The sequence below is a fragment of the Passer montanus genome, unplaced genomic scaffold (genome assembly GCF_014805655.1).
Source record: "Passer montanus isolate IOZ18808 unplaced genomic scaffold, ASM1480565v1 scaffold41, whole genome shotgun sequence".
NCBI classification, from domain to species: domain Eukaryota; kingdom Metazoa; phylum Chordata; class Aves; order Passeriformes; family Passeridae; genus Passer; species Passer montanus.
The window spans coordinates 7,422,582-7,448,491 of record NW_024368930.1 but is presented as its reverse complement, the minus strand read 5'-3'; the positions used below and the strand labels follow the sequence as shown (position 1 = coordinate 7,448,491).

Here is a 25,910-nt window from a genome sequence, read left to right as displayed (position 1 = left end):
TGGGATGCTGAGGAGGCAGCTCCGGCATCCGGCATCCAGCCGGGGTGGAGAGGAGAGCGCTGCTGGGTGAGCAGGGAGGCTGTAGCAATGCCCAGACCCTGAGGTTACCTTCACTGCATTCCTTCTGAAACCGGGGAGGAGACAAGGACCTGCTGGCCGTGCAGGGAGGAGGATATTAGCTGGTTGGAAACAATGATTTGCATAGAGGGTTGGTTACAGCCTTAATTTTGAGGGCTCTGCTTGTTAGATCTGACTGTGCTTTTCCCCTGCTGCATTTTCCTTTGTCCTGTTTCTGTAATTATCCTCATTTCAACCCTGCTCTGAGGATTATTGGTCAGTAGGAAGCCTCCTAATGCCCGCTCCTCCTTGGCAGGGGAATACCCATGCCCTCGATTAAACTGAAACTCTCTGAACGGTGACAGAAGAAATTAGATCTATATTCCTCAAAGACACTCCCTGGGGCGAAGTTTCCCGACCCCCTCGACGCAGCCCTGCCACCCTGCCCCTTGTGTTCGCTCTCAATATTCTCTTTGTTACAGCCACCTTCAGACCCGGCTTGGGGCTCCCCGGGGAGGGGAGAGGTGGTTTGTGTTGGAAAATCCTCGTGCCCGTGTCCCGGCTGAGCTCAGCCACCGTCCCGCTGCAGCCTGTGCCCAGGACAGGCAGTCTCTGTTCCCAAACTGGGAAATTGGGGTGAGGAGCCAACTCTGATAGGCAGCGCTGTACATTAAATGACTGCTCCTCGGAGATGTTGGGTAGCTTTAGCAGAAGGTGGGCCCACTAAGTGATTGATTTTTGAGAGGCCCTTCACTGGTGGCTTAAAGAACAGCATTTATTCAATCTATAGACTGTGTAAGATACACAGAGCCCAACCAAGGACAGCACAAATGCAGGTTAGGAGGCTGGCTGTTCCCTGCCAGACCCTGCCCACAGCTCCCTGCCAGCTTCTGCCTGCCCTCAGGGATGTGTGAATGCACGTGAAAAATGTAGTTTGCAGGTAATTTAGATGTGCAGGTTGCTGCTTAGCAGCCTGGTAGGTACCCACTGGACAACATCCATGCATTCCTTTTGGAAAGCAGCCCTTAAAGGGATGGAATATATACACATATACATACATACAGACATATATATCATTATAATATTTAATTTTTTTTTGTATATGCAAAAATAGCATTTTTCCAAGGAGCAAGCTAAGTGACCTCCCTAAGCCTGTCTCTTTCTCAGACCCCCTGCCATTACAGTAGCCACTGACCAGCTCCCAGTAGCCCTTCCTGCCCTGGTGCTTTGTGCCAAGTGCCGATAGCAGCTGCCGGGTCCCAGAGGCTGCCTCCCCTTCCCACGGCATACCCTGCCAGTGTGAGCTGACACCGTTGGTGCCAGTCAGCTCGGAGGAGCACTGCTCCCCACACTTCCCACTCCCATCAGTCTGTCACCACTGTCGTGTGGCAGAATTACTGCCTCCTGCTCTCCAGCACATCCGAACACACAAAGAGCTGTGCTGCTGCTGCCAGCGCTCAGCTGCTCTGCGTCTGTGAGAGGGAGGGAGCCTTGGAAAGGTCAGTGCAGGGAAGGAGGGGATGCTGGCTCCTTCCTTTAGGGGCTGTATCCTGGCATCACAGCGAAACCTTGTCCTGCTGGCTGATCCATGTCCACAGGGACTGCAGCCAGCAAGAGTACCTCGCATCTCAGGGCTTCCCGGGATGGTTTAGCACCATGTGCAGGTCCAAAGAGCTTCCCCCGCCCGTTCCCCGCCTAGCAAAACCATCCCACGTTACGGAAATTGAATTTTTTGATCAGTTGTGACTCCACTCTGGACTCTCCCCTTGTTTTTATTCCTGGCCCAATTTCATCGCCAGCTTTAGCAGCACGACAGCAGCAGCCGCCACTGCCCTGGCTACAGCAGGATCCTCCCTGAAGCGATGTTTAATTTATCCCCCACATCCCCCGTGCCCAAGGCAGCCCGAGGCTGGAGCACAGCCACTCTGCCCCCTCCAACCACATTAGCCCCGGGCCGATCTCGTCACCCCTGTCACCCATCGCTGACACTAACTCAACTTGCCTGCACTGTTGTAGGGGGCAGATGGACTGTCGGAGCCCGAGGGCATCTCTCTGAAACGCGTGGCTGTGGTGGAAGATTTCTTTGACATCATCTACTCGATGCATGTGGAAAGCTCGTCGGAGCCGGGCAAAGCACCCAAACATGCCGGGCAGAAGAAAACCTACCGAGCGGTGAGAGTGCCCCCGCGCCCGGGCACCCGAGCGGAGGGGCTGCGGGAGGGACAATCCCTCGGGAACGGGGATGGCAGGGCAGGTAGGAGCAGAGGCACTGGCGGCAGGCAGAGCCCAGTGTGCCTGTGCGGGGAGGCGTGAGGAAGGAGGGGTTTAAAGGCAGAGCAGCTGTGCTCGGGGACGGGAATCCGGGCTGCAGCGGCAGCACAGCGCGGCTGCTGGGAGAGGAGAGAGCAGGGGAATCATACAAAGACACCGTGCGTGTCTGAAGGGAAAAGGGAGAGAAATCCTCAGTATTAGTGATGGATGAGAGAATGTTTGTCCGCTCCCTTGCTTGCTCTGGGTCATCTGCCTCCCTGTCTCCCTCAGCCAGAGGGAAATGTCTCGTGTGGGCCTTGAAGGTCAGGAGCAGCCAGACAGCAGGAGTGGGGCATGGCCCTGGCCTTTCTCCTCTCCTGCCCATCCTGGGTTTCCTCAGTTACAAAATGGAGGCAGGCACCAAGCTGAGTCTTGTCTTGGTTCCTTGGTTCTGTGGATGCCAAGAACCAGCTCTATCCACCCTGAACCACCACTCTAGTTAGGTCAGGAATAATTTAGCTTGAAGTGTGCTTCTCCAGGGAGCTTGCTGTTTCTCCTGACTCTGCACAGCCCTTCGATGCAAACATTTGGGCTCTCCTTTTACAAGAAGAGCTGAATTTACTGTCCAAGACCAAGCTACTCCCTTGAATCCCACAGCCCTAAGGACCAGGTCGCTTAGAGACAGGAGTGGTTTGCTGGCAGCTCATCTCTCTGGTGTATACAGTGTCTCAGAGAGGTCTTTGCAGGCTGCTCTCATCTCTGTGATGTTGCCTGAGGTTCTGCACAGCTCTGTGCTGCCAGAGTCAGCCCAGGGTTGGAGTCTGCCCTGCCTGCCTGTGTCCCTGCTCCATCCATGCTGTGGTGCTGGCAGTGCTGGTGAGGCAGCCCCGTGCCCTGCAGCCTCCTACATGTGGTGGGAGTCCCCAGGGAGCAGGGCTCTGCACACAGAGCTCATGGCATGGCTCCCTGCCCTGAGCACTCCAGTCCTGCCCCTGCAGCACAGCGTGGGGCCAGGGGCTGGGGCACGCACTGACCCTCCCTGGCTGGGGGCAAGTGATGACCTTTCCATGGTCCAGGGGGGGCAGCCCCACCAGCATGACCACAATTCAAAAACTTTCTGCTCATTTCCCCAGCAGACCGCTCCGACCCTTCCCTAATTCCTTCAATTCATCTCTCTGGAGGACTAATCTGTGCCCTGCACAGCCCCAGGGGAGCAGGCTGGATCCGTCTGTTTTCCCAGGCCTGCTCACAGCAGTCAGAGAGCTTCACGCTCCACCCCTCATCTCCCTCTTGAGCTGAGATCATCACATTAGCAGCGTGTATCCCCTCCTGACCTGGCAGGACGCTGCTGGCTGGGCTGCCCAGCCTGGCTCCTGCCCTCCCTGCTGCCCTTGCTCCCTGGAGCCTTTGTAGCCTGAGCTGGAAGGTGAAATGGTGCAGAGCACACACCACGCCTGGCACGGGTGCACAAAGGGACGCTGCTGGGTGGCCAATTGGGAGGCTCCAGGGTCCCCTGCCTCCTTCTCCCTGCTCCCTTTCCCCACCACTTCTGATTAGAGACACTGGAGAGTTTGCCCTTGTCCATGACCTCCGGAGGGAGGCAATCAGAAAGGGAGTTTGGATGGGAGATAACTCATCAAGGAAGCTGTCTGCTCTGCAGAGCATCAAATCAGCTGAGAAATAACAACTGTATCACTAAAATTAGCCGAACATTTGCAGCAGAGACTGTGGGCTTGCTGGAGCAAAAGAGGCAGGGAGACGGCTGAGCCCGGCAGGCAGCACACGGGGACAGTTCCCTGCCTGTGACACCATGCCAGCAATCTCCAGACCCCTCCTTTCAGCGTTTCTGCGGGAATCCCTTGTGCTCGTGCATCGATAAATATCGCACAGAGGCAAAGACTGAGCTGGCATCGGCTCGGCCACAACAGAGCTCGCTGGGGCTGCAGCTAAATAGGAGGAGAATCCCATGAGGACCAGGCACTGCAGCCTCCATTTGAGCGCTGGGACAAGGTCCCCGCCTGAACTTTCCACCCATCTGGCATTCTGTGCGTGTGAAAGCCCGGGCTCTGCTGCCGCGCAGTGGAGAGGGATGCGGCTCCCTCCCTCCCTCCCTGCCTCCCACCGCAGAGCCGGGCAGGCGCTGCCTTAGCCATGCTCCAGCACAGCCTCTGCCCCTGCCCCGCTGCTCTGCTTCTAGAGCAGCACCCCCTCAGCGCAGAAAAATGCCTGGAATTTAGGTCTTTTTGTATTTAATGTGGACTTCTGGAATTTAGGAATTGTTAAGTGTGTCAGGTAGGATGCCCACCGGCCGGAGGAGGGGGATCAGGACATCCTGGGCTGTCCTCCCAGCTCAGCCCTGGCACCCCGAGGTGTCTGATTGCAGCCCCACTTCCCGTCCTGAGCCCCACTTCTGCCGGGCTGCAGCCCCGAGGACTGGCACAAACAATTGAATTTCTGTCTGCTTTATGACCCCACTTGTAAGTGCTGTGACCCCTGTGAGGGTCACGGCCCCTGGTTTGGGAACCACCGTGCTGGGACAAGTCACTCAGACCAAACAGGATGGGTGATTAACCAGAGGAGCCAGCCCAAAGTAAGAGGTGGGCTCTCTACCTTTTAATGCCTTCCAATTAAGACCAGATGTCTTCCTGGATGATGTTTTAGGCAAACCACAGGCCACTGGGCTGCAGGAGAACCTGGTGAAGTTTTGTGACTTGTGCTACACAGGTCAGACTCCAAGATTTGATGGTCTTTTATGGCCTTAAAGAAGTCTACATTAAAATTGACTCATTCCTTCTCCAAATAACTTAGTCTTGATCTTCAGAAATACTGTAAAATTATTGCTGGCAGGAATTAATTGCAATAACAGGGATTGCCAGACACCTTCTGTGGGTGCTTAGGTTTGGATCTAGTGTTTAACTCCAAGCATTCAAGTTTTAAATATTTATCCTTAGCTTTTCCTCATCTGTAAAATACATACCCCACAAAGGTTCAGGAGACTTAATTCATTACTGTTTGGAAAAATGTTTTCAATTCCCTAGATAAAATATGTCACAGAAGTGCAAAGTATTATTAACAGTAATTGATTGTCATTGTGGGAAAAAGTGACCTGCCCTTACAAAAGATTAATGGATTCTTCAGGTTACTGGTGTGATGGTAATTAACAATGCAAACAGAGCTGACGAGGCCTTGCTTTCACATTTGATTCTTACATGTTCATAGCTGTGCTCTTCCCAGACTCCAAGGGGGAAGAGGAAGGAGTTTCTGGGAAGGTGTTGGTGTGCAGGGATACCAAAGGTCTGTTCATTTGTATCTTGGTGCCTCACTGGCACTCCAGTTACTCTCCCAAAGTGTTCCCCCACCAGCAGCTGCTCTGCAGGGAGGGATTTAGGGCTGGAGGGGACAATGTGTAGCTATGCGTTGTGCCGTGGTCCCTGTGCTCTCCACCCCATTCTCCCTCTCCCAGGGCATACAACTCTCTTTTGTTTCCTCAGATTGCAGAGACCTATGCTTTCCTCCCGAGAGAGGCTGTGACCAGGTTCCTGATGAGTTGCACTGAGTGCCAGAAGAGGATGCATTTCAACTCCAACGGCCTGGAGCCCAAAGGTAAAGGCGAGTGGCTTCTGCCAGCAGGGCTGACTCTGCATTTTGCACCAGCACAGTGCCACCGACAGCTGCCAGACACTGTCCTACCACATCATAACCTAAGGGTTTTCCTTAGCTGGAATATTTTTCATTTTATAGCCAAGCTGAAGGAATTGTTTAAACCTGCTTCTTTCAGTTTATGGAGCAGAAGCAGCCTGGCTTTCTTTCTGAGCTTCCCCAGTGCCGCCCAAAACAGGGGTCAGAAATACCACAGATATGGCTGCAATCAACCCGTGATCATGTGAGGGTGGAAACCTCAATGTGTAAAAGAAACAACCTTAAGTTTTTCCCGGAGCTGGTAATTTTGTATTGAAAGACACGCAATATGTCTGAATAGCTGAAGTTTCTGATAAAGAAGCAATTTGCACTTAATTAATAGATAAGCAGGTGATCCTGAGTTAGATAATGGCAAGTGTTTTGGCAATCACAGTTACACCGTGCCTGTGTACACACACAATTAGTGTGGCCACTGAGGTGGTTGACTCCTTACAGTTCTTTTGTGGACAGATCCAATCTGCAACTTCTTAGGTCTAAGAAAGAGCAGGAGTGGGAAGAAGATGGGACCAGGTTCTCTTCCAGAGTAGCTGGTTAAATGTTTGTATGGTTGTTTTCTGAATTACAAACTTGCTTTCATGATCAAGTACAAAGCAAGTGAAAGTGATGTTGATTTCAGCCATTAAAATTGCTTATTTGAAAATAAACATAAGCAAACTGCAGGGAGTTGGTCTGTTTCAAAAGTGGCAAGGCAAAGTGGCTCATTTGGCAGCTCTTATCAGGAAGAGACGCAGAATTTAAGGAACAAAAGGCCCAACAATACAGGATTTCTTGTATTAAATACTGATTGCCAACTGTTTACTGCTCGAGCAGAGCTGTGGACATCCCAGAGGTTTTGTGTAAGTGGATTATGTGCCATCTATCCAAAGGTAGTGACTGAAATGCTTTGTACTCATTATATTAAAAAAAACCCAACCAAACTCTCAAAAACTCTCCCAAATAGCTCCATGTGAATTCTGTTGAAGCTCCATTACCACAGCACTTCCCACTCTGTCAGCTAAGGGCCTGATCCCTCTTTCCAATTACACCCAGAAAAGTTTTGGCCTTTGGCCTCGCTGGGAGCAAGCCTGACCTTCACACGGACTGCACTGCGTCCATCACAGGTGCTGTTCCTTCAGAGTCATGGACTGGTCGGGTTTGGAAGGAACCTTAAAGTCCATCTCATCCAACCCCTTGCCAAGGGCAGGGATACCTTCCATCAGATCAGGTTGCTCAAAGCCCTGGCCAACCTGGTTTTCCTTCAGGGGCTCCCACCCACCATCCTGCATCTGCTGTGCCTCTCCCAGCAACACACACCCCTCCCAGTTCAGAGGCAGCTCAGGGAACCCCTGGTTCTGGATGTCCCCCCCAGTGTGATCCTAGCTGTGGGAACCATGGTCAAGGCTGACATCCATCTGTCCTGAACAAATGTATAAATTAGTATCAGTTATTCATTATTTTCATAAAGCTTCTGCCCTTTGCAGTTCTCTTAAAAATAAATCAATCAGGAATACAAAGGATCCCACAGGTAAAAGGTCTTAGCCGCTGTGAATGAAAGGACAGAAGTGCTTCTCTGCCTGAATAGCACCTAAATAGTGACTAAGTACATGTGAAAATGCATTGAGTAGATTAGATAAGGTTACTTTTCCCGGGGAAGGGTGTCTGATTTCACTAACACGTATTCAGGAATTTATCAGGAGCAAATCACCTAAAAAAACCACTGGGGTCCTAGAAGAATTACTGAGGTGTATGCACGTGCACACACACATAGAGACACATACAGGTAAAGTTTAACTCAGTAAGATGACAACATTTGAGTAATTCCCATCTCTTTCTACTTATCTTGTCTGTGAAAGAAATCTGAACACATTTAATTTGTGATCACAAAAATCCCTAATTAAGCATAACTGACATCAAACCCTGCAGGGCACCCACATCATTCATAAAAGCAAATTGTCTTGCTTGTGGGAAAGTTTGAACGTCACTGGACTTCACTGGGATCTCTTTACAGTGTTATTAAATTAGGAGTAATTCTGGTGGAGTGATAAAAATGTGGAGCTAGGATGAAAACCATTTCTGCCTGTTCCATCTGTGTGTCCAGCATGTGGGGCATGTGATAGAGATAACTGCAAAATGAGCTAAAGGATTCCAGGAGCTTCCTCTTGTGACATAGGATGTGAGGATTGTTCCCGTGGAGCCCCCCAGGCCTTTTAAAACAAAGGTTTTCTTTCTTTCCCAGATAACTTAGGAAAAAGGGGGAAAAAAAAAGGGTTTGGTTTCTTGGGCTCAATCCCTTATGTGGTGCAGTCGCACAAATTCACATTAAATTTGTGGCCTCTAATGGGATTGTTCCAAATTTACATCAGAATGGTTTCAGGCAGAATCTAAGCACTGAAAGATCACTTACCTCCCTCTTCCTCCCCATCTGAGGTTGCTGAGCTGCTCCTGTTCAGCTTCATTCATCTCTGCAGCGCTGAGCAGTGGAGTGGGGAGTGGCAGGAGAGCAACTTCTCATCATCAGAGATCCCAAACACTCAGCTCGTGGTGCCTGTGCTGCAGCAGAGAGCAGCTCTATCCGTGTTACTCTGAGCAAATGCTTTCCCAAACTCTTAGGGACTCACCCAGCTGGGGAAGGTGGCAGGTTTTGTTCCTCTGAAAAGCTCCCCTTGCACTGGGATTTTAACATCTTTTCATCACAGCACAGCATCCCTGCACAGCACAATAAAGGTTTATTTTGGGTGTTTTAGAGACATATAAGTGTTCCTAATCTGTAGGTCAAAGCGTGACAGAGACTGCTGACATATAGCCATGAGAAAAGATGGAGGAATCAGTTTACAAGGTTCCTAAAAGCTTTGGACCTTCATATTTGGGCAAGCTGATGGCTTGAGTGGCACTAGCCACCCTTCCCTGCACCCACAGGCAGGAATGCTCTTATCTGCCCAGGAATGGACCAGATGAACCTGAGAAAAAAACCATTGTATTTCCATGGACCCAGTCAATGTCTTGATAGAGAAGATTTGCAAAGACCTTTGTGATGTTTAAGTCAATTACAGGCAGTTTTGGGGTCAGGTAATTTCTTAATCAGGCATGATAGATGTGGTGTTTCCAGAGGTGTGAAGCATCTTCAGGTCTGCTGAATTCCAAGAGGATTTTTTGGCACTCAGCATTTCTGAGAAGCAGGCCCATTAGGGTTGGGTTGATGGCTTTTCTGAGGTGCTGTAAAACATTTTGTGAAGGCTCTTTTTCAAGGGGCTCTGTCACACATGCCTGTGAAACCAGTGACCCCAGAAAATGCAAGCCAGCCAGGGAGATTCAGAACCAGGGATGGAAACCTCCCACCATAAGTTCACCTTCAGCTCCTGGGAATCCTTCTTCCCTCATTGCTGCTTAAGCTCCCTGTCCAGTGGATACCACACGTCCCTTCAGCATGTGCTGGAAGGCTGGATTAATTCTCCAGACTTGCATCTGCCTGTGCTGAGGGCAAAGAGATCTTGCATGTAGCCATCAGCCATCCCTCTGGACAATGGCAGCTTTCCTCCTGGACAAACCCACTGTGTGAGCCTGCAAATTCAGTGTTGGAACAGATCATTCCAGCAGCTTTCATGTTCTGTGTCCTGCAGGATCTGTAGTGGTGGTGGCAGAGCAGAAAAATCTTCGAGAATTCAGAGAAATCACTGAGAATTTGCTTTGTGGGGACTCAGCCTGGCCAGACAGAGTGATTTGCAGGAGCGTCCTAACCTGGAGCCATCTCTAGAGCTCAATGTGATGCAGCCAGAGGAATCAACAGGAACAATTTAAATTAAAGATCTCTAAAATTAAGTTTGTGGTTTAATGAGGATGTTAAAAATAATCTTCATCACCAGATAGAGATACTTAATATGTTGCCTTAATGTTAACTCCTACCTGAGGGAATCCCAGCAAAATTGGCAAGGCTTTGCAATGCTGAAGCTGCAAATAGATCCTTGTTCATCACCCCCTGCATAAATCCCATGTGCATGGAAGCACTTCTGAGGCTTCAGCAAAACTCAGTTTCTTCCTCAAGTTTGGGGGACACTGAAAAATTACACATTACGTGTAGTTTTTTTCACAGGTGACAGCAATGATTTTTTTCTTTATTTATTTTTTTCCCAAGACAACATCTGTTCTGTAATTATGTTCTTGGTGGGGTCATGTTCTTAGAGGAACCTTCTCTCAGCGGGTGGCTCTTGCCAGGGATTTGAAGTTCTCCTGAATACCCCTGAGTTACAAGAACACACCTGCAGGTCCCTCATCTAAATGAAACTTTTCCTCTGTTCTCCAGAGAGCGAGCCACCTTCCTCCTTGGTTTCTGGGATCATTGACTACAACATGCCCCTCACCTCGACCTACCTGAAGCAGATGAAGCTGCGGGTGATGAATTCCCAGGAGCAGGTGAGTGACGCGCCGGGATCTGCCCGTGCCGAGGGGCTGAATGGAGAGCAGGGAGGGACACTTTGATTCCAGAAGGATGTTTTTGGGAATGGCTGGTTTGTCTGAGTTTGTGAGGCTCTGACCAGCACAGCACGTTGGAGGCAGTGCATCCTGGATCTCCTGGAAGCTGAGCTGTTTCAGAGTTGTGCCAGTGGAGAGAGGCAGAGATGGGGTTGATTAAGTTATAACAGTCTCCTTGTTCTTCAGACATACAGTTGTTCTAAGAAATTGTTTTAAAAATAAATATGGCAAGTAGTAATTTGTTTATCTCCCACTGATGTCTGGGAGCTTTAGCAGATGGGGTCTGAAGCCCAGACCTGGCTTTGGTTGCTCTGGGACTCTCTTAAACTGCTCAGCAACTTGAGGGGTTCAGCTGCAGCCGCTCCACTCCCACGTCAAAGTGGGACATGGCTCTGTTGTTTGGTGACAGTGTTAAGCCACTGGATTTTGCTTTGGGGATGCATGGGGCACCCTGCCACAGGATTATACCCAGGCTGTGCAATTTTCTGAAGTTCTGCAGCTGCAGAATTAGCTATGGGAACCTCTGTGCACCATGGAAACAGTCTATAAAAAGAAAAGTATGTTTTACTTGCTCCCCACAATCTGCACTGGAAGCCAGTGCTGGGTTTTCTTTCCAGCACACTGAAACCTGAACCTGATTTCACACATTGCTGCCAGTGGCAAGATGTGACAGCGTTTGCATGGTGCTGTGGTGGAAAACATTGCTGGGAGCCTGAGCTCCCGTTGCTGGGGGCTTTTATCCAGCAGCTTCCTAAAGGGATGTGGGTTAGAGCATCACTGCCAGGGTGTAAAGTGCCAAGTGTGGGTTTGCTGGAGGGATACCAAGCTCCTCTATCACTTCTGTTGTGAAACCTTCTTGCTGGAGGACAAAATGGCATCTGGTGGGAAGCACTTCTGTCTCAGAGGTTTTTCTTTTGTACTTGTTTGACACTTGAGTGAGTTTCAGGATTTGTTTCAGGTTTTGAAAGGTGAAAGGCTGATGTGCCAGGTTTCGTGTTCATGATGGGTCAGGCAGTAGAACTGTGGACAATTTGGGGGGCAGCTGGGCTGAACTGGGCTGTGCAGATGGAGTGGATGGATGTGCCCCTTTGTGCCATCTGATTGTTAGTTTGGGACCACTTCTGGACAAATAGGCCAACATGTTCCAGCCACCTTGGGTTGTGCACTGTTTGCTGGGTCTTAGTGCAGCTCCTGGCAGAGGGGCATTGGTGTGGCAGACCCTGCATCCTGTCCTTCACCACATCAGGGACTCAGGGCCATGAAAGCTGGCTGTGCTTTCATTTGAGGTGGTTGCTTCAGGTTAAGTTTGCTGCATGCAGAGGACTCAGTGGTTTGACTTGTAGCCATTTATGCATTTTCAACCAGTTCCTCTTGGCTCTGAAGCCGCTTAAGGGAAGTGTGCTACAAAGCTTCATTAAACTCCTGTATCCAGTGTGTACAGGTAGAAAACTGACCTTGCAGTTTGATCTTACTCCCAGGACAGCACACCACCCAGAAGCTGGGAGGCTTCAGTAGTGGATCTTGAGTTTTTGAGCCGCCTGCTTAGGGATGCTTGTTTTGAGAACTTTGGTTAGTAATTTAGAGTTCATACCCTGAATTTTGGTGCAGCAGTTTGCACTGGAACTGTCACTAGATCGATACAACGTGCTGCTAACATGAATGCTCCCGAAGCTTGCAGAGATTGGAATAGAAGTGTATGTCATGTGGGAACAAAAAGGGACCAGCTGAGGCAACCAGCAGTTGTTGGTTTAGATCATAAATCAAATGGTTTGATGTTATTCTCTGCCTCTAAAGTTTTCCTTCTCCTGTGCTCCTGTCGTTACGCTGCAGCGCAGCTTTCGAAGCTTTTCAAGCCGTAGCAGCCAAGGGAAAAACCTGTTTGGAAGAAGTAAAAATTGCTGTTCACTGTGTTACTGAAACTGATTCCTGAGAACAAAGTAAAAAAAAGGATCAGTCCTATTGCTCAGACTTCTGAAGCATTGAAATTTTCCATCATGACAAAAGTCTGGAGAGGATTCAGATGGTTGGACCTGCTGGGGAAAATGCAGCAGGATTTGAGTGCAGTCCCTTCTGACATGGGACATTCCCCGGCTTCCCGTGGGGAATCAATATAATTATTTAGGTTGAAAAGATCTTCAGGATGATTGAGTCCAACCATTCCCCCAGCACGTCCAAGCCCACCACTAAACCATGTCCCCAAGTGCCACATTGACATGGCTTAAATCCCTCTAGGGATGGTGGGCAGCTTGTTCCAGGGCTGGACAACCCCTTTGGTGAAGAAGTTTTTCCAGATTCAACCTAAACCTCTCCTGGTGTAACTTGAATGAAAGCAAGTGCCACACCTGAGACAGCTGTGGCTGGACCTGGAGCTGCTAATGCTGAGGCTACCTGGAGATAATGTGTGTAATAATGCAAATAATAGGGGGCAGTTCCCTCCACAAGCATTCCCCTGCCAATTTTATTCTATTTATTCATACATTGCACTGGAAAGAAAACAGTGCCATCCTTTTTTCATGGAAGAACCTGGCAGTCTGTGTGGAGCGTGGTCCTTGGAACAGGGGCTGTGTGACACAGGCTGCTGCTCTCCCTTCCCCAGGGTTAGGGTTGCACAGTCCAGGTGTTGCAGCTTTTGGAGTTCCAGGTGTTTGCCATCTGAAAGAGCCCTCTAAAGACAGTAGAAATAATTCTGACTTTTATGCAAATGCAAAACAGGGAGAAAATAACCTGCTTTTAAAATTTGCCCTATGCAGATATCCCCTGCAAGGGTTTTATCTACCAGCACATGCAGGCTGCTCTCGCTGAGCGCTGCCATTGTGCCACTTTGCTGCCTCCCTCTCACTAACATTTGATGGTGTTAATAGAAATAAATTAAGCAATGGACTCGTGTTTCCCTTGGCTTTGGCCAAAAGCAATTATTTGTATGCAGCAGCACCAGGAGAAACTCACTTCACTTGGGGTAACAATGAGTGAATTTATGCCAAAGTGGCCTTTTAACTTCATTATTCAGGAGAAAAAAAAAAAGTGCATGTAAGTGTAATCTATTAGTGCTGCTAAGCACATCAGTATTAGGGCACCAGTGTCTCTAGAAGGAAGCACAGCCAGAAGAACCTTAAAGAAAGCACTTTATTCCTGCTTAGGGACAAAAAACTGTCAGAAGAGAAGCTCTTTACGTGGTTGCTCACAAAATGAAGAGTTCCCACTGAACATATTTAGATATATTTTTTGGAGTCAGAACATCTGTTCTGGGACAGTGGAAAACAGCAGAGACCCTGTTGCTTATACTGGGTTCAGGAGGACATGCAGGTTCTTCTGGGGTGGGAATCTTCCTTTATCCCCATTTTTAAACCAATTCTCACATGTGTGAAAAACCAGGCCCCTTACCCTTTCCAAAGTGCTGAATTAGCCCCATTTCATGGTATCAACCAAGGCATTAAAGCATCTCTGAACTCCTGACCTTCCCAATCTAGCAGCAAAAAGGAATGAATAGAAGATATTTGATATTTATCTATAATGATCCTTCCACCTCATTTTCAAATGCTAAATATTAGCATTTTTAAATGATTGGTTTTTCTATTGCAGTCATTTTTCAGACAATCTTTTCTGCGTTACTCAGCCTCAGCCTTGGATTTATTTTTTTATGCTGCTGTTGGGCAGGGTTTCCACTGGTAGCAGGAGAAATAGAAAGATTTTAAGAGGACATATCTCAGCACTGAAATGCCAGGCTCTCTCTCTGTGCTCGAGTTGTTGCTGCTACCTTGGCAGGAACAGTCCAGGGCCAAGTAACCAGGTTTAAATGATACAGAAACGTTTTCAAAGATTGCTTCAGTGCCTGCTGGCAGAAGGTCACACAATCAGTGAATGGCAGGAGCTGCTCTTGGATGGGAAATAAGAAGAGTGTTTTCCTTGTTGCTATGGCTTTGCTGCACTGACTTGTAAGTGTCTGAGAGGGACAGAGCCTTGTCCTGCACCATCACACATCCCATCCATCCAGTAATTTCCTGTAAGCCTGGAGTGTGTGATGGTGCGTGGATGTGAGGTGGTTTTCAGAGCACTATTTCAAGCAATGTTTTAGCTCAGACAGCTGGATAATCCTGGAAGGGGGTGCAGGGGCTTAAATCCCACTGATGTGCATGGAGTTGGTCTTGTCTGGTGCTGGTGAGGATCAAGCCTCTGCAGGATTTGAGAGCTCACAGAGCCTCATGACCAGAGGCTGGCTGGCAATGTGAATTCCTCCTCCCTTTTCCCTCGTCCACCCATTACTGTTCTTGCTCACTTCAGTGTCTCAGAGGCTCTGAGAGCAGCTAAGATGCATCTTCTCCTGGCAGCTCACTCACTTCCTTCTGCTTTGGAGCCATCTCCAGCCAGTCCTGGGGGTGCAGAAGGCAGGGAGGGGAGCCTGCAGCCGCAGAGGAAGGCACACTGGGTTTTTATTTTCACCCTGGAAGTAGTGAGAATTGCAGACATCTCATTCCACATAGTCCAGAGACCAGGAGCAAATTTGGCAGAGCTGGCAGCTGCTGGACAAGCCCTGGGACCTGGGTTTAGCTGAGTGGTTCATGAAGGCATCCTGAAGAAACGCTGTGTGTGTTCACAGAGGTGGGGAAGGCAGTACTTGACAGGAAGTGGGATGATGCGTTTGCATCACATGAGGATGATAAGGTACTTCCCAGTCCATTAAAGAGAGTGTTAAACATCTCAGGGGGCATAAATACCTCTAGATCAACTTGACTTGAGCTCTAGATAGTTCTCATTCAAGAGGTATTGTCATGGTTTGGGAAGATCATTGTTTCCTGCTGCTAATTTTAAGACAATTTCTGAGCACTAGAGAAGTTCCTTAGGCACAGAAGGGACCACCGGCCGTAGGCACAGGGAGACACCGAGTCAGGAGCAGATTTCCTCGCTGCTCGGCTGCACAGCCCTCTAGTGGGGACAGAGCTTCTGCCGCCGGAGCCGGCTTTGCCTGGGAAACTTCGGATCTGCTCTTAACGACAGAGTTAGTCCAGGCAAAGCCAGGTCCAGCTGTCACACCAGTGTTCTTTACGGGCAAAGATGCTTTAGCAAAACTTTCATCCTTGTCCTAAAGGCTCATGAGATGCAGGAGGTCAGATGACCGATCCATTTAGCCTGGTTTCACCCTGGTGTGAATGGGTGGCTTTCAGTGAAAGGCAACTTTTTTTTTTTACTGGGAATTAACTCTGGCATTCCCAGCTAGTAAAAACTCGGCAGCTTTTATTTCCCACTGTGTGGATGTGTCAGTACTTTTCCCAGTGCTCCAGGTGAGCTCTGTGTTTGTTCAGAGTGACGTGTGCTGTGAGCAAACAGTGTGAGACCAACGTGGGCTGGCTGGGGTCGGTCCTGCCACTGGAGCTCTTGGCTTCCAGTGAGAAGTGATGCCAGGGCTCTGACTCTTTGCTGTTTTGGGGCTAATCATGCTGTTTCCTATAAGAAAGGAGGTGGCATTGCCTGTTTCTAGTGGTGCTGGGGACAGTTCACCCCCCTGAAGTACTCAGGTGTATTTAGTTGCTCCATGTGACAGCTCCAGTCCATTCTCTTGCACTGGTGGTCCCTTCCCCACTCTCTCTTCACTTCCCTGTGGTGTTGTGCAGCTCAGCTAAGGTCCTGGAGAAGTGGCTGGGGGATTTTAGAAGTTTCTGTGGCTTTTGGTGGTGCTGTGGTTGTCATGCAGATCCATCCATAGAAAATTGGGACTGATCACTCTCCACCACACACACCTGTCCTGGTGCCCGTTACCTGGTCTCAGAAGCCTGCTACAGCCAAGCAGCATGAGCTTGTGTTTGGGAACACTGAATAAGAAGCCACACTACCTCTCTTTAATTCCTCATTTCTTCCCAGTACATTCTGTGTTTGGTAAGGAGAGCTGCTGCCCATTCCCTTGTGTGTTAACCAGTATCAAAGGCAGCTGTTCCCAGGAAAACTGGAAACAAGGTCTTGGTTCAGGGCCTGTAAAGTGGGGCTGGGAAATATTTCCAGGGAAAAAACTACAGATGTCAGCCTCAGAGTGAGGAAAACACTCTTGCAACATCCATGGAGTAGTCTCATGGATCCAGTTGGATCTGTCCTGTTCCTGTGGAAAGCTGTGCATGGTGGGCTGTTCTGCATCATCTCAAAGCTCAGGTGCTGATGTGCTGTACATTGACTTTGATCAAGTCACACAAATGGCTGTTTCTTAATTGCCTTCTCCCTTTAAAAAGGGGATAATACCTTAGAGAGACTTCTGAGGTCTTGCTCACTAATAAAGCTCTTCAAGAGCTTGGATGGCAACTACTTTGAGAGTGCAAACTGTTATTAATGATTTCCGTTATTACAGAAGATGAAGCTGTGTGGTTCAGCTTTTTAACCTTGAATTGTGTGCTTGCTTTTGTTTCTGCTGCTGTTCAACCTATGCGGGCAGGTTTGCACCTTGTGTGCTTGCACACACCCCTCAGACCCACACCAGCAGTTTGTGTGTGCACAGAAGGAGCTGAGGAGTCAGTTTTACTCACAAGGATGGGTTCTGAATCATGTGGAATGCTTGAGAGTGGCCAAAAATGGGTTTAGTGGGGGTTCTGTTTGTGGTTACTCAATTCTGATTTGGGGGACCAAGAGATAAGCTGTGAGGGTTGTCCTCGCTGTATAGAGCAGTGCAGAGATCACTGCTGGGCTGTGGATTTGGGCAGTGGAAAGGAATGTTAGGGGATATTTGACTGTCAGGGACCTGTCCCTTCAAACACCCATTCCCTGTGCTCCCTAAGAAGAAAATTCTATCCACAGAAGCTCCTTCCCTGCTCCAGTATTTGACAATGACTGGTGTACCCTGTGAAGTACAGAGCTGTATTTCCTTTCCTTCTCTTGGTCTTGGCTCCTGGGAGGAGAAAACCCCTTTTATTCATGCCCATGCCAGATGCTAACTACTGCTGCTTCTAAGGAAGGAGTGGTCAGGATCAAGTGGAAATACAGCCCTTAGCCCACAAGGAACCTGGTCTTTAATGAAGTTTCCCAAATCTTTACCCTCCATTTTTTCCCTGACTCTGCTCTGGATGGCAGATAAGGTACAGTGTGGATAAAAGCTGTGTCTGCCCCTCATGCCATGCCCTCCTTCAGTCCCTCCTGCCTGTTTCCTTCCTGGCCTCACCCCTGAGAAAATCACATTTCACTGCTTATTCCTCAGCAGGGTTTGATGGTCACGGAGGACCCAGTGCAGGAGGTCCCGTTTGTTATTTAACCTACTTTTCAGAGGCACAAGAACATCAAGTGACTCGCACAAGGTCGTCCATGAGTCAGTGACTCCTCTGGCGTGATGGCCAGAGCCTGCAGTCCCTGCTCCCACCACTAGATCCCTGTGCCCACAATCCACAGCACCACAACCATTCAATTAAGCTCCTGCAGCGCTTTAAATGTCGTGTATTCCTGGGTTTGACAGCAGTACTGGCATTCTCGTGGAGCTTTGCCTTAGGAAATGACAACAGATGAGGTCAGGTCATTGTTAGTGATGCCCTTGGAAGCATCCCTGCCTGGTGCTGGGGCAGGCTCTGTGGTGTGGGTGCTGTCACAGCTGGGACATGGCTCTTCCCAGGACCTGCAGCTCAGCTCTGGGGGAATCCAGCAGGACCTGCTGGACCAACACAGTCGGACAGGGAGCCCCAGGCTCTCTGCATGGGCAGATCTGTGTCCGTGTGAGGGGGCTGGCAGGTACCAGAGGTAATGAACACATTGTGAAGAGAGAGGGAAGGAAGTGACTTATAAATAATATATTTGATGTATATTATATATATGATATAGTAACAGCAGCACTAGTTTGTTATGGTGTGTGTTTTTTTTTAATGTGTAATCTCGTAAGGCACTTACCCCTGTTCCTGACAACTCGATAAATTATTATTACCAATTCTATATCTAATTGCCAGTTATTTCCCCCTAGACAATTTGAATCCGAAAAGTACCCACTGGAAAGGCGCTTGGTGGGCTGTTTCCCAGAGCCTCCCTGGTGTTTCTGGAGGCAGCCCCTCTTCCGCTGGTGAGCCCCACTTCTGCCAGCCTCGTGACCCCGTGTGCTGGCACAAACAATTGCATTTCTGTCGGGCTCATGACCCCACTTGTAACAGCAGTGACCCCCCTTGGGGTCAGGACCCCTCTCCTGCCCGGGGAGCAGCTCCTGCCCAGCAGCTCTTGCTCAATGGCTCTTCCTCCCTCAGTCCCTGTGTGGACCCGGCTGTTCCACACTAAGTTTGCCGATGTGAAATTTAGGTTAATCCATTTCCAAAGTGGATTAAGCTAACCCACACAAAGGCACTTAGTATAAAATAAGAGTGTCCACATGGTGAGGCAGCACGGAATAGTGACTGTGCTTCAAACTCGCGTCCTGGCCAGTTTGTGTCCTCTGCAAGCTCACCAAATGGAGGGACAGGCACTCTGGTCCCAGGGGATGTGCTCTCTCAAATGGCTTTAAGCCGGTCTAGCTTGAAGCCAAAGGAAGTGCAAGGAGTAAACAAAGCCCAGCAATGGGAAGGGGTTAAAGCCCGCTCTGCTGAGGTTCTCGGCAAGGCTCCTGTTCACCTTAAATGGTCAGGATTTTATTTTAGCTTCAGGGAGGAGCGGCAGCCATGGAGCTGGAAGGGAGTGTAGAGAAGTCCCTGTGGCTGGGGGCTCACAGGCCGCTGGCCTCCCAGCCATCCGCCTCCTGCAGAAGGCCCCCAGGGCTCCCGTGCTTGCATTTCAGCCTCTGGCTCTGTGACCAGCCTGGAGGAGAGGGAAATGTAGTCAGTGATGCCCATTTTCACCTCTGGCCTCAGATCTTCCTAAGCCACCCTCTTCCCTTGCCTCTTCCCTGGCAGTGTGGTGGTTAACGCTGGAACAGATAACATCATAATTGGACATCCCCACTAACAAGCCATAAACCCAAACCTGGCAGTTCCCATCCTGCCTCTGGCACCATTTCTGGTACCAGCCTATTGCTGGCTCAACACTGAACTGCTACACTTGGTTTATTTCATAAACCATTTCCTTTGTAACCATTAAATAGTGAAACATGACGTGGGCTGGGGAGTGGGATGGGGATTACCATCCCATCATGGTGATCCCAAACTAGGACAGAGCTCATTGACCCACTGCCCTCGGAGTCCAGGCTGGGAGCAGGTCCCAGCCTGGGGGATGCCGGGACCCCCAGCACTGCCCTGCCAGAGCTGGGCCGCAGCATCCCCATCCTCCCGGGGACCTGGGGCCGGTGCCCTGCCCAGAGCTGTGCTGGGCAAGCCGCTGCTTTCCCAACAGCCCTGCTCCGGCGTTCGGAGGCTGCGGCGGTGGGTGATGGTGCTGCCGGCAGCGCGGGGTCCTTCTGCTCCCGCGGAGCGAGGGAGAATCCTCGGGAACAAAAGGATTCGGCACCGCGGCACCCACCGCGCGGGGAAGGGGCTGCGGGAGCCACCGCGCCCGGGGCTCGCTGCAGGGGCCCCTCACTCACACCCGCGCACGGGCGGACCCCGGGACGGAGCTCCCGGGGCCGCACCGAGCCGGGCGGGCACAGAATCCCCGGGCCGGGCCGTGACGGGCGCAGCCCCCGGTGCTGTGCCGAGCGGAGGGTCCCCGGATCGGCTGCAGCCCCCCGGGCCGTGCGGAGCGGAGGATGCCCGGTTGGGTAGCGGCCCTCCCGGCCGATCCGAACCGATCCGTGCCGTGCCCCGGCCGCGCATTCTCGCGCTCTCCAGCAGGCGCCCGGCCCTGGACATTGTCTCCTCCCGGGGAAGGGCCCTCCCGGCCCTCCACAATGTGCTCTTCCAGGCGCGGCTCCGCGCCCCCCGCCGCGCCCGGCCCGGTGCGCCCGCCCCCCCCCGGGAGCCGGGAGTGACGCGCTCCGCAGCGCCGGCCCCTCTCCCCGGGCAGCAGCTGGCTGTCAGCCTCTCCGGAGCGCCGCCAGCCCGGGCCCCCTCCCTCCGTCCCTCCGTCCCTCCGCCCCGCGCTCCCCGCCGCGCCGCCGGGCTGGCGCAGGCCGGCAGCCGGCGGCGGGGGGGGGAGGGCGGCGCGTCCTTCCCCGCGCCCGGCGCGGCTCCCCCGCGCCCGGAAGAGCACAAAAGCGCCGAAGAAAGTGGGAGGAGGCGGCGGCGGGAGCGCTCCGTCCCCGGCCATCCCCGGGCACCGGCCCCGCGCCGCCATCACCATCAGCCCCGACCCCGGGAGGGGATTGTGCTGGAAATAGCCGCCTCCCTGGAGGTAAAGCCCTACTTACGTGTCAATCCTCGCCGCACGCTGAGCCCCGCACACGCGCGGGCAGGGCTCCATCGCGGGTGTATCTATTTACCTGCGGGCGGGGGTAGGACGGGGACGGGGACTCTCGCCCGGCGCCTCGCACCTCGCTGCCGCGGGGACACGCGCGTGGGAACCGCGTCCCCCCGGGGTCCCGCGGCCGTCGGGGAGGGTGGGGACAGGGGGACCCCCGGCCGCTCAGCCCACAGCGCTGCTCCTCTTGGCCACCGCCTCCAAAACCGGGTCCGTCCCCCCCCCGGCACTCGCTTCCCGGTGCTGGGGGAAGAGCAAAGTGCCCTTTCACACCGCGCGGTATCAGTCACCGTCCCCACCTCGCACGGAAAAGCAAACGCCTGTGAGCAAGTTCAGGTGCGGGGGAGGCAGGTGCGGGGCTCCGGGGCGGTGGTGGTGGTGGGAGTCGTGCAGCCCGGTCCCCCCTGCCCCGCGTTCAGCACCTCCCCGCTGAACAGCAGGAACGGGGCAGCGGCTCCGGGAAGGGGCTGCGGGGCCGCCCCCCGCCCCGGCAGCTCCCCGCGCCTCGGGGCGGTGGGAATGCTCGGGGGGTTCCCAGAAGAGCTCTTAGAGAAGGGGGAGGGGGCGAAGGGGATGAGCTTCCCTTCCTCTTGCATTTGCCGTTTGCCGTTAAAATTAAGTGTTTTGCCCATTTTCGGGAAGTAGGAAATTACTCGGGTTTTGCCGGGTCCCGTAGAAATCAGCAGCAATCGCGGTAAATAAGGACGTAAGTGACCTGACAAAGAGCGCCGGGGATGTTCTCTTTGGTGTGGGAATTGTACACACGAGTAGGCAGCGCAGTCACAGCTCACCGCCGCCACAGCCCGCGCACACCCGTGTGCCGTGAGGCGTTCTCGGCTCTTTGAAGCGATGTCCACCACACTATTCGCGGCCGCAGTACCAATCTTTGACCCGGAGTGTTTTATCTTCCATTAGTAAGCCTTTCTCTGCGCGGAACTGGTTAAGTTAGGGTCAAATCTGGTTCAATACCTTCTTGGCATGCTCAGAGGGCTGGGTTTAAACAGTGGCTGAGGCGGAGATGAGGCTGCCTTCCTGCGGGCTCTGTCCTGGCCGGGCTCGGCGGCTCTGGGGGCTGCCTGTGCCGGGCAGGTCGTGCACGGCACCGGCGTGGCGCTGGAGCAGCTCCGGGGGCTGGCAGTCACGCGTTGCCTTTTGTTGATTCTAAAAACACGGCTGGTTCTGGTGGGAAGCTGAGCGTGGCTGTGTGCTGGGGGGGTTGCACGGCACACAGCCTCGGTTCCTGCTCCGCGCAAGGAAATCCCGTCGGGATAGTAGGTTGTGGCGTGAAAGGACATGCTTTAAAATAAAAGGACTTAAAGAGAGAAAATAAACCGTCCTGAGACTCGGAGCTTGGCATATTAAACGTGAGGCACAGCATGTAAATGACTGGAGAGAGATTGGAAGGCAGTCCCCGAGAAACTGAGCCTGGCTGTAAAATAAGCATGTTACCGATAGTCTTGCATATATTTACGAGGTTATAAGAGTAGCTTGCCCCCCTGCCCTGCTCCAGCCCGTGCTGTGGGAGGTTGCTCTCCAGGAGGAAGGGCTTTGGTGAAGAAACATTGTCTAGCAATTACAGCCTTGCAGTCCGGGGGGCTTCATTAGGTTCCTGGACCTGCCAGCGACTCGCTGTGTTCTTGGACCAGCCAGGGTGGCTGTCAGTAGCCGGGGGTTCCAGCTTTATAATACGAGGAGTAGTTTTCTAACTCGCAGCGAAGTTGGGAAGCTCAGCGGGCACTTGCAGGCACAGTGCTTGAAGATCGTGAATGGAAAGTGGGACAGAAATGTGGAGTGTGAGCCCTGCACATGTGAGTGTCTGCTTCTGCTGGGTAGAAAATATTGGCTGTGAATGTCTGTAAAGCAGCTGTGAATGTTGGACTGTAGATAAGGAGAGTAGCAAGGATTTTGTTTTCCAAACCCTGAGTGGTGCCGGGAGCCCTGCTCCGATGTTTGGGTGTGCCCTGCGAGTGTGCAGCAGCAGGATCTGACTTCCCCTTGCAGAGAGGAGCTCTGCTGCCTGACCCTTGATCGCTCAGTCCCTTGAACATTGGAAACAAAGCGATGGGACTTTACTGCGGGGTGAGATCTCTCCGGAGAGCTGGGAAAGGCAGGAAGGAGGAGGGCGGCAGCAGCAGTGCCGGGGTTCAGGGTTTGGCTCTGGGCTGGCTGCTTGGGGCGCCACTGGCATTTCCATCTGTGCCACGAGTGGTGTGGAACTGGGGAAAAGGCAGCAGGTCCTGAGACAGGCACTGGTAATGGATTGCATTCTGTTTTCTAATGAAAGTTTCATTTGAAGTTTGTTTACAGGAAAGAAGAAATTAGCAGAGGGAATTCTCCTGAGAACCCAGAGAGGAAAAAGAATGAGCTGCCTGACTTGCAAGCCAAAAGAGGGTGGAAGGGTAGATTACATTTACCGTATTGCTCCGAGTCGTGGCTGTTGCTGCTGTTGAGAAATGCTTCCTTGTTTGGCTGGATGGGGAGCCCCCTGCAAGGCTCAGCCTTCAGCCAGGTTACTGGCATCCAGGGAGATTCAGAGCTCCCACTAGCCAGAAATTTTGATCTTGCTCTGGTGTCCTGTGCTTTGAGGCTGGATTTGTGCTGTGCTGCTGTCCCTCTGCTCCTGGCTGTGCTGGGCAGCCGGTGCTCTGGACGCTGCTGCTGGGGCCTCCTGTCCCTGGGATTGTCCCTGGTATGAGGAGGCAGTGCCAGCAGTTCATGGGCAGCCCTTGGAGGTCACAGTGTTCAGCCTTTGGTCTCTGAGGGGTGTGCTGAGGCAGGAGTTTGCTGGTGGCCTCTGGTGTTCCTACAAGCAGTGAGGAATGCAGCCAAGGGCTAGTGCAGGGTGCCAGAGCGGGAGTGATGGGGATGCCAGAGCCACTCTTGAGCCTGGGGCTTTTCTTTCTTTAGTAAAGAGGCACAAAGGTGTGAGGAGTTCCTGGGGCACTGTGGTGTGGGCAGAGCCGGGTGGCTGCCCAGACTCAGCAGGCAGTGGATGCTCTCTCCACAATTCCCACTGCCAGGAAGGGTTCTACCTGCACGTTTGGCTTTGCATTCTGTTGGGGTGGGCAGTGTGAGCTGTGAGATGCTGGGAAGTTCATCCTGTTGGCATTTTGGCCAAGGATATTAATGCTGGAAAGCAGAAAGCTCTGTCTGGAAAGTGGGGGGTGACTTTCTGCTGGTGGCTGATCCTGGACTGGTGGATGTGTGACAGCCTTGTTTAATTTGAGTCATTTATAGCTTATCAGTTTCTGGTTTGATAGCCAGAGTATTTCTAATAATAGGTGAATGTTATTGCACCTCAAGAGAATTGTACACATTTATAAAGCACTTTGCATTGCATGTGCATGCAAGGCATCCTTCGTGTCACTGCTTCTCCCCCGTGTGAGTGCACAGAGAACCTGGTGCCTCCTGGGTTGTGGCTGGGTGCTGGGGCTGGATGTCCTCTGCACCTGAGCCTGAACAACCTGAAAACATCATGGGTCATTCCCCATGCTCCTCCTCCTCACCGGACAGGTGAGAGACTGTGGGTAGCAAGGACCTTGGCATTTGCATTTGTCTCTTAAGCCTGACAGTAATCTTGAGTAAGCCTTGTGAAGAAGGCCAGATATTAGGGTGGCTGCTTCCCTGCAAATGCTTACAATAAAGAGACTATTTATAGTTTGCAACAGGGAGACCTTTGCAGTTCTGTTCCTGTACGTACAAGATGGAGTTTCTGGAGAGGCAGGATTGCTTTGTGCCTGGTGTGGCAGTGGAGCTGAGCTGAGCCAGGGACCATGTGCCTGTCCCTACCTTCTGCCCTCCTGCTCAGGGACACCTGGTGGGTCTGGGGTCAGGGTGTCCCTCTGGGGGGCACACATGGGGCTGTTGAGCCCTGTCTGTCTGTCCATCAGTCCGTCCCTTGGTGCGTGCAGGGTTTCACAAGCTGTAAATTCCAGGAAACTCCCCGGGAGGCACATGGAGGGAGCGGGCTGGGGCCAGCACGAGCCCTGAGCCAGCAGATGTGTCTGCAGGGACAAGGAGCTGGGAGGAAAAGCACAAACCTGTCTTTAAAGACATTTGTTTGTTCACAATAAAAACTATCAGCCAGCGGCAGCCAGACAGGGCCGTTTTTATGAGGAGCAGGCGTAGGTTGGAGGGGTGCTGCCAATTACTGCTTACACGGAAAGGGAGCAGGGATTGTATTTTATCTCAGGACCAGGGGGAGGGTAAAAAAAAAACAAGAGCATAGAGGTTTACAAGCCTTTGAAATGTTTCAATCAAAGGAAAGCAGAGTTGAAAGCGGTTCTGGAAGCATTTTTGGTGTTCCCCTGCACCCCAGGGCTGTCTGTGCCCCTGGCTTTGGGAGGGGAGCAGGGAGAGGAAGGCAGATAAAGGGATCACCAGCAGGACCGTGTCCATACAGGAACATGTATCTGCTTCCTCCCAAGCTTTGCATTAGGAGAGTTCAGCCTGGGGAGGTCCCACAGCCCCTCCTCTCATTCAGGATCTCAGTGCTGCCTTTATGATGATGGTTTTGAAATCCTGTGGCTGACCTTTCCGGCACTGGAAGCGATCCAAGGGCTGTGTCTCAAAGTACTGTAAAGGTTAGTGAGAAGGGAGAGAGGGAGAGAGAAAATGTCCTTTGAGCTGCACAAGTGGGAGAGAGGAATGTCATCTATGCCATCGTCAGGGAGCAGGCGGCTGGCTGGGGTCCCTGGCCTGAGCTGGGGTGTCCTTGTCTCCCTGGGGACCTCACTCCCCCAGCCCCTTCCCAAGGTGTGTGCTGTCATTTTTGATCAGGGTACAGAGTCAATATCCCTCTGGAGAGGTCTGGAGGAGCCTCCTCTGCAGCATCAGGCAGTGCAGATCTTTGGGGATCCATACCTGTGTCCAGGTATGCCCCAGAAGGTACTCCTGCTGCTGCCTGTGCTCTGGTGATTCCTTGTGTAGCAGATGATTTGATCTCAGAAAAGTCCAGGTTGTTTTATGGAGCCATTTCTTGCCTGTCCTCAGCTCCCCCACGCCGCTGCCTCGCCAGGAGCACACTGGGGTGGATGGAGATTAAAGGGTAAACTCCAGGGCTCAGCCATCCGCTCCTACAGGATGTGAGCTCTTTCTAATTGTCCTCAATTAGAGACAGTGCCATTGCTCAGGCAAGTCTTCAGGCAGGAAGCAGAGCCCTGGTCCCTGCTGGGGTAGCCACCTCGCCCTGC

At 51.9% G+C, this 25,910-nt stretch overlaps 1 protein-coding gene across 6 annotated transcripts in view; it reads left to right on the top strand.

Annotated features, from left to right (window-relative positions):
- NOL4L (nucleolar protein 4 like) overlaps window positions 1-25,910 on the top strand; it is a 61,930-nt gene that overhangs the window by 14,838 nt on the left and 21,182 nt on the right. The window contains exons 2-4 of one of the 6 annotated variants that reach the window (XM_039719362.1): window positions 2,074-2,229; window positions 5,799-5,910; window positions 10,283-10,392. In XM_039719362.1, coding sequence (XP_039575296.1) covers window positions 2,074-2,229; window positions 5,799-5,910; window positions 10,283-10,392 — 378 coding nt within the window. Of the gene's footprint in view, window positions 1-2,073; window positions 2,230-5,798; window positions 5,911-10,282; window positions 10,393-20,437; window positions 20,653-20,999; window positions 21,070-21,120; window positions 22,971-24,991; window positions 25,302-25,910 lie in introns of those variants that run through there. The other 5 variants (XM_039719363.1, XM_039719364.1, XM_039719367.1 and 2 more) reach the window with 5 other exon arrangements.